Source organism: Telopea speciosissima, chromosome 7 (assembly GCF_018873765.1).
Source record: "Telopea speciosissima isolate NSW1024214 ecotype Mountain lineage chromosome 7, Tspe_v1, whole genome shotgun sequence".
Taxonomy (NCBI): domain Eukaryota; kingdom Viridiplantae; phylum Streptophyta; class Magnoliopsida; order Proteales; family Proteaceae; genus Telopea; species Telopea speciosissima.
In genome coordinates this window covers 14,250,977-14,263,798 of record NC_057922.1, presented here as the reverse complement: position 1 = coordinate 14,263,798, position 12,822 = coordinate 14,250,977, and the positions used below count along the sequence as shown (strand labels likewise).

The window sequence follows — 12,822 nt, the reverse complement described above, 5'->3', positions numbered from 1 at the left end:
TCTGACCTTTCAGTGCTACAAATGCAAAGGGTACGGTAATTTTTCTGATCAGTCCTCCAATTAGGAAATTGTATATGACGAATGTGTAGTGGAGAAGAACCAGTGGTTTTAAAGGGGTTGCGGACGGTTTGGAGGAATAGGAACCAGTGTTTATAGCTATACTATGTCATATTTCAGGAGGCTGTGAAAACCAGGTTGAAAACAAATCTCATTTGACAGCAATTTCAGGTCATTTGGATCAACGATATTGAAGTTAGATATTGACAAAGAATGTGTTCCACCAATTCTTTAGTGAATAGTATAGATACAACGTTCTGTGATGTACTTCACTTGATCCCTTGAAACTGTCAGATCCTTTGGTTTGGTTATGCTCAATGAAAATAGAATTCAATACGTGCTTCCAATATGATTTTTAAGTGCAAGATCAAGTTGATACCAATCAAAAACTTGCTTGATGTGAAGTTAAGGTAGTCATTTTTTCATTACTTGAAGGGTGACCTCTGAGTGAACTTATTGATACCCCAAGTCAACCAAGTTTTCCTCATCAGAGGGAAAATGATGTAATAGCAAGCAATGGGTTTCAGCAAATTCAAATCAACCCTCGGAAACTAGTCTAGAACAGACAAATAGCCATTTTAAACAGGGCCTTCACGGTCCCACCAACCCAGCAGACCACATAAGAGGTTAAATGCACATACCCTCTCCAAAAGAAACTCTTATTGTATGGGTGATTTTTTCCCCCACTGAATTTCAAAGAGGTACTTTTACAAAGCATGCTACTGATTATAAATTCTGATACTCGTGTGAGCCGACATATCCTCTTCTCTAGGAGCTTATATGGTTATTCTGCCGGACATTGTGCTCGACTGTCATCGTGCTTTACCTTTCCAATCAACCCAGCTTGGATCTTGGACAAAGGCGCCTGAATAGCTTCAACATTCATTTGATTATGACCCTTAAGTTCTTATTATGCTATTGTTATCCTATTGTCTTGTTTAGTATAATGATTGGTGGTAAATATTTTATCATGAGCCTGTGGTTTTTACCCCTAACGTTACTAGATCAAGTGACTCATACCTTGTTCACCTTGATTTTGTATATTTTCTGTTTTACAGACCAAATTGGGCTTACACCTGAGGAAGTCATTTCAAAAATTATGGCGAACCCTGAAGTTGCTATGGCATTTCAAAATCCGAGAGTGCAAGCTGCTATCATGGATGTATGCTGTGACTTGAAGTTCTTTAGTTAGTTTTTTTTTTTTTTTTCAAATATGAAACTATCTGACAATTCTTTACTTCTGCAGTGTTCACAGAATCCTCTTAGTATAGCAAAATATCAAAATGACAAGGAGGTGAGCACTTAACTCTTGCTGTCAAACATGTAAATGCTACCCATTATTTTAAATTGGAATATGAAATTTTTTTTAGCAAATATCCTGATTTCATCTAGTTATTCATAATCATGCATGGTATGAGATATGGTTCATGGCTACTATTTACATGAAATCTCCATTGATCATTTGCATCTGGAACTTTTTTGGATGGTTTATGAGAACAAGTATAGTATTGTAAACTTCTGGGTTATGGTTTTCTCTCTCGTCACTTCAGTTTATAGATGTTTTCTACAAACTCTCCAAGTTGAATGATTTTGTTCTGACTACTTTCTATTTGATATCTTTGCATCAGGTTATGGATGTTTTCAACAAAATCTCAGAACTCTTCCCCGGGGTGTCAGGTTCACCTTGATTCCCCAGATTTCGAGAGCCAAGTGTACCTTATCTTACTTCCGCATGACCATGTGCCAAGGTGGATTTGTCTTTCATGACACCAGGTGTTAAAAGAAGTGGGGATCTCTTACCGGTCCTGGGGTGATGTGATGAAGGTGACTTCTTCATTTGCTCATTCCTCAGTTTTGAAATAGGATGTATTTTTGTATTACTGAGGTACTGGTTGTGAAGTTGAAATGCATTTCTTGGTAGGAGTGCCGAATGTGTGCTCTGTATCCTCTTTGCTAATAAAACAGATGTGTCCATCCTATTTAGGCTGTAAAAATTATAGAGATGTAGTAACTATTTTGCTCTAAATGCATCTTGTCTGTGATGGCATAAACTGATCGAATTTGTGTTTTCATTCAAGAATCCAACGTGGCTATGGATTTTTCCCAGCTCCAATGACTGGGGACTGGGTTTGTCGGGGTGATTTGTCAAGAACATGGTCGAGCACTACAACTTCAGGTCGGCTATACACATGGTTCCTGTATGGCAGTGTTGTCATGGACCATTGGACCGGGTGGTCAAGCGATCCATTCCAGATTGTAGGGTGCTTATCTTTATTGTAAGCAGGTAGAAAACCTACTTCGGTTACCCCTGAGATCTTCTGTCCTCGCATATATCTGTGAGTCTCTCCACCCAATAATTCGAGCTTCTCGATTGAGAGCGGGGTTTTCTCCGGTCCTAATGCATTGTGATAAATTGTAGCATGTAAGACGTGAAAATTGCAGAAGAGATACAATTTTGCAGTGAAAATGTGTTTCGATGGATGACGATTTTGATGTGAAATATGTGTATGGACCGGGGAAGAGGATCAGTTTAGGTGTCTTAGGGCCTAAATTTGTATTGTTATGACACTAAACAGAGTCAAATAGAACTTAAATTTGACACAAAGTAAAGGGATACTGTCACAAAATTAACGTTCTAATTTTTGAAATTCATGTACCACTTTGGAATGGACCAACCCTTGGATTTTACCTTTTAATAGCCTTTAATTAGCTCAACAATTTAGAGATTTATATATGGAGTTTGAACGTTGTGTACATTTGCCCCATTTAATAGCTATTTAATTGGCACACAAATTTAGAATGTGATAACCTTTCAGTTGCCAAGCATGCTTCTCAACAGTGAACGAAGCCACATTCATTTAATGTTAGATTCATAGTTGGAAAACTGGGTTTTGACTGGGCCAAGTTTTTCGAGTCAAGGCAACATTTTTAAAAACCTGGTCAAGAATTGTGTAGACTAGATCATGGTAAAAACTGATGAGGTTAGGTTATAAACCATCCGAGTCAAATAAGGCTCGGTATTTTTACTTGAATCATGACAAACTTGGCAAGTTTTGTTGTTTTAAAAAAAAAAAAAAAAACTATAAAGTCGATTCACTTAGAAACTCAATTGAGTAAAATAGCAAATTTGTATTCTAAAACAATAAGAAATCCTCAATTCCCTTTTCTTGTTTAATGGTGTAAACTCAAAATGTATTGATATGTGATTCCTTTTCTTCTTCTTTTTTTCTGGTTTTTCCATATTTTCTGTATGTTTTTGATTATTTATTAAGTTATCCATATTTATTGCATTAAAAAATAACAAAAACATGACTTGCCTTGACTGGGTTTGACAAGGCTAAGTCACCAGGTTTTTTTGAAAGACAAGTCAGAGGCTCAGAGCCAGAGAACCTGGTTTTCCAACTATTTTAAATTATTAAAATAATTAAGAATTAAAAACCATTTTAAACTACAATTAACAGAATTTTTTTTTTTAGGGAGGGGGGGGGGGGGAGGGAATATACGTATTAGGGTTGTTTAATGTTTGATTTGTAGATTAGCCACTGTCATAGACCCCCCCCCTTTTTTGGACCTTTATTAGGTTTGCTAACCGGTACAGTTGTGTGCTTCCTCTCATAGGGGGGATGAAATGATCATTCCACCTACGGACCGAACACACTGCCCCGGGTGGGGTCCACCCCCCCCCCCCCCCTTTATTAGAGGCACTAGGGAACTGTACTAAGCAGGGGAACCGCAGGTGATAAAAATCGCCTCTTTTTTGGGGTATTTCTTGATTTATTATTTATTTAATAAAATCTTAGATAGATTAGAAAGAAAGAGGTTCCATCTCAATCTTTTGGGCTCCCACATTTATTGAGCTTTTGTCCTTACATCTCAATTAATGAATTAATTATAATCAACCAGTATTTGAAGCTTTTTGACTTTGTAGAATGTAGATGAGAAATTTGAGTTGAGTCTTGAAATGTTAAAGTTCTAAATCACTTTCTTAAATTCACAATTAAAACCTTTCCATAAGCCCAAAGAATACTAAATTGCTTTTAATGTAATTAGACTCAATATTTGCAATAACTATATGACTTTATGTTAATACAATGCTTTGCTTCTCTATCAGACCCAGGGTTCACAGTCATAGTTATAGTCAAAAATTTAAAAATTGGATCAGATTGATAAAATCGGCGTATTCGACTTGGAATCGACCGGCACCACCCGATTTTTATCATTGAAGGTGAAGGAGTGGTGCCAAGAACTCAATCCAGCTGCTTTTTCTTTAATTATAAGTTTAATTATAAGGTCACAAACATATGCTTAAGCAATTCAATTAGTAATATTTGTGGATTTGGAAGAGGGGAAAAAATGAGAAATCCGAGTATTCGTTTTGTGATTAAATTTTTGGGTCCTTCTAAGTGTCACTATGCCTAGTGAAATATAATGCTTCACTATTTGCCACTTGGCAGTACATGGATTAGTTCATGTAGTAGAAGATTCCACATACACCTCAGTGGCCAAATTTTAGTCCAAAGTAAACAAAGAAGGTTTCAAACTCTAATTCAATGTTTTAGTAAAATTATCAAAGTGCCATCAAAAGAAGATGAATATAAAATATAAAATGATATCTTTTGTAATTTTATCTACTTCCTCTACTCATTTTAACCTAAAATTTTACTAATGAGATGCTTGTCTAGTTCTCTATCACATTGACTAAACCATAAACTACGATATGACAAATAGTGAAACGTGTTATACTTAACTATGCATAGTGACTGGGATGAAAATTCTACATTTTTTTTACTTTAGAACTAATATTCTCATCGCTTTCTCCTCTCTTTTAGCTCTTTTTTTGGTTTTTTTGTTAAGATTCTATTTTACTTCTTTTTTCTAGTAAAATTATTTTATGTTCTCAATAAAAGAAAAAAAAATAGTAACCTTAATTATGACCTTATGTCCGAATAATATAACTCATTTCAATATGACAAATTATGAACCAAATGGACAACCACCAATCAACTAAGCAAACCCCACAAAAAGTTTGAGATGTATACTTTAATTTAATTTGGCCCATCCCTGAGTTGTACATTTCTCTATATATTAATTAATGAATACCTTTAAATAGCCTTAATTTTATTACTCTTCATAGTTCAAGACAAAGTTAAGCATTAATAGCATAGCATGCTTATAAACAGTGAAGTTAGTAATTTGTGATGATGGAAGGCTTCAGTGGAGCACCATCATTTAATTATACTTTTTTACCAAAAAATAAAATCATTTAATTATACTTTAATAGTAATAAAAGGGGGGTTGTTCTCTGTGCCGCAGCACAGCCTGCACCCAAGCACATGGGGTGGCACATTGACCACCCTGCTCCCCTGCATAGGCTGCCCATATGCCTGGGTGCAGGCTGCGTTGCGGCACAGAGAACATTCTCCCATAATAAAAATAGTGGGCAAGAGATTGTTGTCTGGTTGTGTAGTGTATGCATAAGTCTGGAGATCAATGAGAGCAAACACAGAGGCATCAATATAGATGCAATTTTATTATTTTATGAGGAACACGGTGGTACTTTCCTGTGCTCCATAGACTTGGGACAATTCGCCATGTTTGTTGGTATACTATTGACATCCCTATTCATAATCTCATAGATCACACTATAAGCCAAGCAGGAAGGAAATTTTATTGAATTCAAGTCTGAAATTTGATATGTAGCTAATCCTTAAGAGGTAGAACTAATCCAAAAGTCATGTTGCCAAAATAGAGGATAAAACATTTCTTCTACAAAATCTTCCAATTGTAAAATAGAATTCTTTGAAACAATAGAAGAATTTTGGGAACCATTTCTTTTTTGAGAGACTTGTTTTTTAAAGAAAGTCTACAATTTTTTTCTTTCAAGCATATCATTCATTAGACAGAACTCGATATCGCTCCAATGAATTCGGATGTGTTGTCTCAAGAGTATTATGCAATTTATGATAGGCATTTAATAAGTTATCAAATTTAGATTGATTAGGCATTTAATGAGTTATCAAATTTAGATTGATCATTTATCTTTGATGATTTGTGCATGATGTGAACCTTCTTCTGAGAGTATTGCTTGAAATCTTTGTAGCTTGATGAAGCTGTTATTTCTTTTTTAGACGGTGAAGACCTGGTAGAGATAACCTACTCTGATACTACTTATTAATCATAATGGCAACACAAGAAGCAAGAGTGAGTTGTTTGTTAAATAACCTTTAATATTTTCAACTCACTTCGAGGTTGGTAGAGGAAAATTGGAAACAAAACAAGTACACAAATGGAAGGCATGAGATTTATATATAGTGGTTCAATGCTCTTGACCTACATCACTCCCAAGAGCTCCTCACTCTTAGAATTTTTCTATTTTTTTTTTTGATAAACTCTAAATTTTAATTAATAGCACAAGAAGATACAAAACGACGATGGGATTCCTCAAATATATCAAAAGATAAACGATGAGATTTGAAACGGGGAGAAGAGGAATCCCAAATAACAACATTATGTTGATTACAACCGAGGGAGGCTAAAGCATCAGCTACACAATTATCTTCCCAATATATATATGCCGAAAAGTAATAATCGAAAGTAATCAAGAAAATTAAAAGAGTCATAAATTATATGACAAATCTGCCAAGGAGGATGAAGAAGAGCCCGGTTAAGTAGATTAATCACCATATGATTGTCGCTTTCCACCATGATCTTCTTATTTCTTGTAGAAGCATTAATAACCAAGGCTTGACGTATGATGAGAACTTCTGCCACATGCATAAAATAGACCAACAAAATCAGCTACAGCTGAGTAGTTTTCCAATCCCTTTATCAGTGGATCAAATCTTCTACACTTCTCACAAGATTTATTGAGTTTTACAACTCAATTTACAAATGATCTATGTAGGAAAATGTTCAATTTAAGAACAATCAAAACCCTCACAAAAACAATTTGTTCAAAAATATGTACCTTTTCAGGTTTGGAATCCAAAGATTGTGATTTGTGGATGTAATGTTAGTTGTGATTGTGTGAGTAGGGCAATGAATATGTGATTACTAAGAGCTAGTAGACAATTAAGGTGAATTCAGTGATGAGATTTCTGATATCCATTGTGCCAATTAGGTGGGGAAGGTGAGCTCACATATCTATAAAAACTTATGCCATGTGGAGAGGAGAGGAACCTTGTACTGCATGTCCAAATTAATCATGCACCAAAAGCACAGAGAGAGAAAGAGAGAGACCACCAGAGTTAACAGTCCTTGTCTCCTTAACACTTAAATGTAGGAGACCCTCTAGAGAGACCCCACATAGGTTTTTTTACCCTTTATATACAACTTCTGGTAGGTACTCTGCTGCCACTGGGTTCATCCCCCATCACATATTCACATGCCAACACTAACATTTGCACATTGCAGACACACAACTCAGAATCTAATGCCTTTCTTTTATATATATTTTTCTCATACTTTTGAATATGTTTACATGGTAAATTGAAACCAATTCAAAATCAAATCGATATCGATAAAAGATTGATACGAAATTGAATCAAATCAAAACCGATACACCCGTATTGGTTCATGTTTTGGACTCACTCATTTTTACATCGAAATCAATCATCATTAATACCTCTAGCCCCAGTGTTGGTGCAGGTCATGTGATCAGACAATAATTTCTTACTTTGGAATAAGAATCCCAAACACACACACACAAAAGGAAACCCACTCTCTAAGTGTGCAACCTATTTTTATAAGGGGGGAAGGGAGAGAGAAGGCCACAATTTGGCCTTTCCTCTCTCTCTCTCTCTCCTAGGGTTTCTACCTCTCTCCCTCTTTCCTTCTCTTTGGGTGTGGTTAGGGTTTGTTAAACCCTAAGGTGAAAAAGTGTATGTGTTCTCAACAATGCAAGAGTCGCGGCGTATATATTCTTTAGATTGCTTGAGTAAAGAAGCTAGAGCTAAGATCGTGTGGAGAAACTACATTTGCGGTTCACACAACTAACTCGTTTGTTCACCATTAAATTTTTGTACTGGAAATATCTTCTTATGTAAGAGGATGTCAACCCAATCCTCTATTGTGTTAGACATTCTTCACCAATATCAACTTCTTCGGGTGTGCTTTGTGCTAAGTTTGAAACCACTATGAGCTCTCTAGTGGGGTTATTTTCAAAATAGGAAAGGTACAAAAATATGAAGTGTTACACCAAAATCCACTCTACGTAACCCAAGGGGTGTTGGCTTAATGGTAAAGAATAAAGAGTTGGGGCGAACAATAAACTCGAGCATCCTAAGTTTGAATCCCACTTCCCTCACTTTGGGTCAATTGGCCGCTATGATGGAAGTTTTGTGTAACAATAGGCATGGTGGCCATCCTATATTCCATCCTATATTCCTGTTGCCGAGGGGATTAGTCGGGGCAATGTGTGTGGTGCGGATCGAAACCTCTCGTTATCCAAATAAATAAATAAAAAATTTACTCTGTTCATCTATTTCTAACCATTCTAAATGTCCAACTACCAAAATCAACCCTAAAATGATTCATACCTATGATCAAACAGTACCACATTTGCAGTTGGTCAAAGTGGTCAAATTGTGATTCAACCTTCCATTAACAATAGCATGGGCTGATCTATAGGGTTTGATGTTTGGCCCAATTTTTTAAAGATAAAGATCAATGTTTGGATCGTACAACTCTAGAGGTTGATCATCTAAATGGTTTTCTCATCAAGACTAACAATTCAAACTGGAATTAAAGTTGGAAGTTATTAGATATTTCATTTTCAAAGTGAATGCCATTGTTCAGTCTGACAATCCTTTAAAGCTCTAGTGAGAGTGAGACTGAAATAGTCTAATAAATAATCCAATCGAAAACTACTATTACTCTCCAATATTTACCTTATACTTATTCAAATTCTCATATTCAGAACTTCTTTTTTATTCTCCTAGAAAAATAATTTTCTATCCTTCTTATTTCTGGGTATTAAAAAAATTCTACACCTTCCACAATCCAGCATCACAGGGAACGTTGCAAGGATAATGAGGAGACAATCTCGTTGTATCACTCACTCTTAGGGTTCAAAACCTTTTCTTCACTGTTAAAGAGAAGAGAAATGGAAGAAAATCTTAGTTTCATCCTCTCAAGTGCGGTGCACTGCCTAGTGCATCCACGTGGCACATTAGACGGTGCACCATAGTTAAGAATGATGGATCTTTATCCTCTCAATGTGGTGCTCTGTCCAATGCGTCATGTGGGTGCACTGGACAGTACATGACATTTGAGAGGATAAATTCCCGTAACCTATGGAGCTTGTGAAGATGGGGAAACGATGCAGGTGACGGGTAGTGTAGGAATTTAACAAAACATAGGAGAAAAAGAGGCAAAAGTTTGCTTTTTGACGGAAAAAAAAAAAAGAAAAAGTTCTAAATACGGAGATTTGAGTAATTATAGGATAAGTTTACGGGAGTGTAATAGAAATGGGGGAAAGAATGTCACCCAGGTGTGCCAAACACACCACACTTGCACCATGGCACAGGGGCATTTGAAATGACAATTGCACCCCTGGTCATTTTCGGGGTTCCAGGGTTTGCGATGGTCATTTCACATGCCCTTGTGTCAGAACGTAGGGGCAACGTGCACTGCGTGACTGGGTGGCGTTCTCTTTTCCAACAGAAATTTTTCCATCATCTAAATCAAACTTTCAAACTGTTTCAACCTATCATTACACCCTTAAATTTTTTTATGGTTGTAGTATTCTTTTTGTCTCCCCCTCCCCTTCTTCTGCTAAGAAGAATGGCAGGTGATGATAGAGTTTGGATTTTCAAATACATTGATATACGGATACAATTTCATGACATTCCTCATGAATGACCATCTCCCAATTTAGAGAGTATTGTTAAATTGTGGTATGAGAACTTGCAAGCTTGGGCCTCCAACACTGCTACAACTCCACCATCGACCTCAACCACTGATGTTATAAATATTGATTGCCAACAGGGTGACTTATAGGCGCCGGTGCCATGAATATTGGTTACCAACAAGGTGACTCAGCTATCAGTGTCGTTACAGTGATTCCTCATGATTGTTCCCTTCAATCAGCCTTTTGATTAAATGATCATAACTCTATTCAAATAGTAACACATTTAAATGCTCAACATGCAGCCAGAGGTTACACCATATCATTCTCTGCTACAATGGTTAATGCTCATCAATTTTCATAGTTGACCAATGGTTACATGCTTTCAATTGCATCAGTTTCAGCATCTCCTAGCGGGTATAAATTGGACCAGGATCCTCTACAGTACCGGCAGGACGACAGTGCACATCCGACGACACAACAGAGGCCATGTGGCACACATGGCCTCTGCTGTGCCGCCGGATGTGCACCGCCACCCCGTCGGGTAGGATTTTAATTCGGAATAAGTTATTACCAAAAAAAAAAAAAATGCTATCTCAATATCCTGATGTATATTATCATTTTCTAGTGTAGATGGTCCAACCAATCTAACATGGTTCAACCATCTGGTTCCTCCACTCAATGAAAACAAGGGTATTTTTTTTTTTAATGAAAATGTAATCACACAAACCACACACCAATCCCAAAAGGTTAACCGACTTTTAGGACCGTGGAATGGCGGTTATACACATCACACACACTAGTCACACTCACACACACACGCACACACGATGTGAGACTAAACCCACACACCCTTTTTTCTTTTTTTGATGAAAGTGTAACTACACAAACCAAACACCAATCCCAAAAGGTTAATCGACTTTTAGGACCATGGAATTGCGGATATACACATCACACATCACACACCACACTCACACACACACACGATGTGAGACTAAATCCACACACCCCTTTTTCTTTTTTTGATGAAAGTGTAATCACACAAACCACACACCAATCCCAAAAGTTTAACCGATGTTTAGGACTGTGGAATGGCGGATATACACATCACACACCATACTCAGACACACACGATGTGAGACTAAACCCACACATCCCTTTTTCTTTTTTTGATGAAAATGTTATCACACAAACCACTCACCAATCCCAAAAGGTTAATCGACTTTTAGGATCGTGGAATGGGAGATATACACATCACATACCACACTCACATATACACGATGTGAGACTAAATCCACACACCCTTTTTTCTTTTTTAGATGAAAGTGTAATTACACAAACCACACACCAATCCCAAAAGGTTAATTGACTTTTAGGACCGTAGAATGGTGAATATACACATTACATACCACACTCACACATACAGGATGTGAGACTTAAACCCATACATCGTTTTTTCTTTTTTGGATGAAAGTATAATCACACAAACCACACACCAATCTCAAAAGATAATCAACTTTTAGGACCGTGAAATGACCCTTTTTCTTTTTTTGATGAAAGTATAATCACACAAACCACACACCAATCCCAAAAAATAGTTCAACTTTTAGGACCATGAAATGACGGATATACACATCACACACACCCCTTTCATTGTTGAAAAACAATGGTACTTATCATCCAAGTTAAAGCAATTTAATTGCTATAACCGTCCTCCCCAATGTAACGTGCCACCGCCATTAGCATTTAGCCGACCATCACCAACGACCAAAATCCAATACCGTATTTGGTGTCGGCCACTTCGTATTATACTAGTCGTATTTTTTTTCTTTTCCTCCCTTCCCTCCCATTTTTTGCTCTCAATTATTATTCTCATTAATTTTTGTTTTTTGGGTACTATCAGCTTTCAAGTTTCAACCTTTCTTTTGCAATTTTCAAGATAAAGATTTCCACGGTGGGGGACCCTTCATCCCTTTATGCTTTGTCTCCATTAAAACACGACACCTTCCCTTCTTTGGATCCTCTCTCTCTCTCTCTCTCTCTGGGTTCTCGATAATCGCCAAATTCAAACCCTATAGACGCCATAACAGAAACTCTCTAGTCTCTACCCTTCTTTGATAGGTACTCTTGTCTGTTAACCATTAGTCATTGCCCATTGGATATACCATAGCTGATTTTTGAGGCACCCGAGCTCTGGAGGAGTATTTGGACGGAACTTTTTTTGGGGATTTACAGAGTAATAGAAAATATTAGAATTTCTTGGGAAGTTGAAAAGGAATAGTTTTTTCTATGCTTCTATCAGCTTTTTTGAAGTCATATTGAATCAGAGCTCGAAGAAGAACTCTGAAAGAAGATGGAACATTGCAGAACCAGAGTTCTAAGGTAAGAAACTTCTTTTCTTTTATAAATGGTTTTTGTGGATTCTGCTTTTTCAGAATAATTTCCTCCAAAAAACATGGATTCTGAGCTCTGAAAGTTAATTTTTTTTTCTTTTAATAATTTATAAGGGAATGTTTTCGGGTTCTGCAACTTTTATTTCTTCAGGGAATCCGGAAGAAAGCTGAGCTTTCCTTTTCATTTATTCGCTATTTTTTTTCCATGGACCAATAAGAATGTGACATGTGTTCTTCGCGGTTTTTGGTAGTAGCAGACAGTGACCTTCTGGCTCGCAACTTCATTCTTCCTTTGGAGCTTTTTCAATCTTTTTCTTCTCCTCTAGTTTTCGTTGATAAGAGAAATGAGGTTTCCTGCCAAAAAAAAAAAAAAAGGGGAAACTCACTGTTTTCTGTGGAAAAATCGTAGGTTTCTAGACAAACAAACTTAAGCTTTGAAATCCATCTTTTTGGCTTCTTCTTCTTCTTCTTCTCACTCTCCGAGAGGGAGAATGAAGAAAATAATGAAATAATCTTCGACGATAA

At 36.7% G+C, this 12,822-nt stretch overlaps 1 protein-coding gene across 1 annotated transcript in view; it reads left to right on the top strand.

Annotated features, from left to right (window-relative positions):
* Positions 1 to 2,158, top strand: part of LOC122669688 (protein TIC 40, chloroplastic-like) — a 28,171-nt gene extending 26,013 nt beyond the window's left edge. The window contains exons 12-14 of the mRNA XM_043866517.1: positions 1,116 to 1,219; positions 1,304 to 1,351; positions 1,686 to 2,158. Of these exons, the coding sequence (XP_043722452.1) occupies positions 1,116 to 1,219; positions 1,304 to 1,351; positions 1,686 to 1,745 (212 nt within the window). The 3' untranslated portion in view covers positions 1,746 to 2,158. The remainder of the gene's footprint in view (positions 1 to 1,115; positions 1,220 to 1,303; positions 1,352 to 1,685) is intronic.
* The last annotated feature ends 10,664 nt before the right edge of the window (positions 2,159 to 12,822 follow it).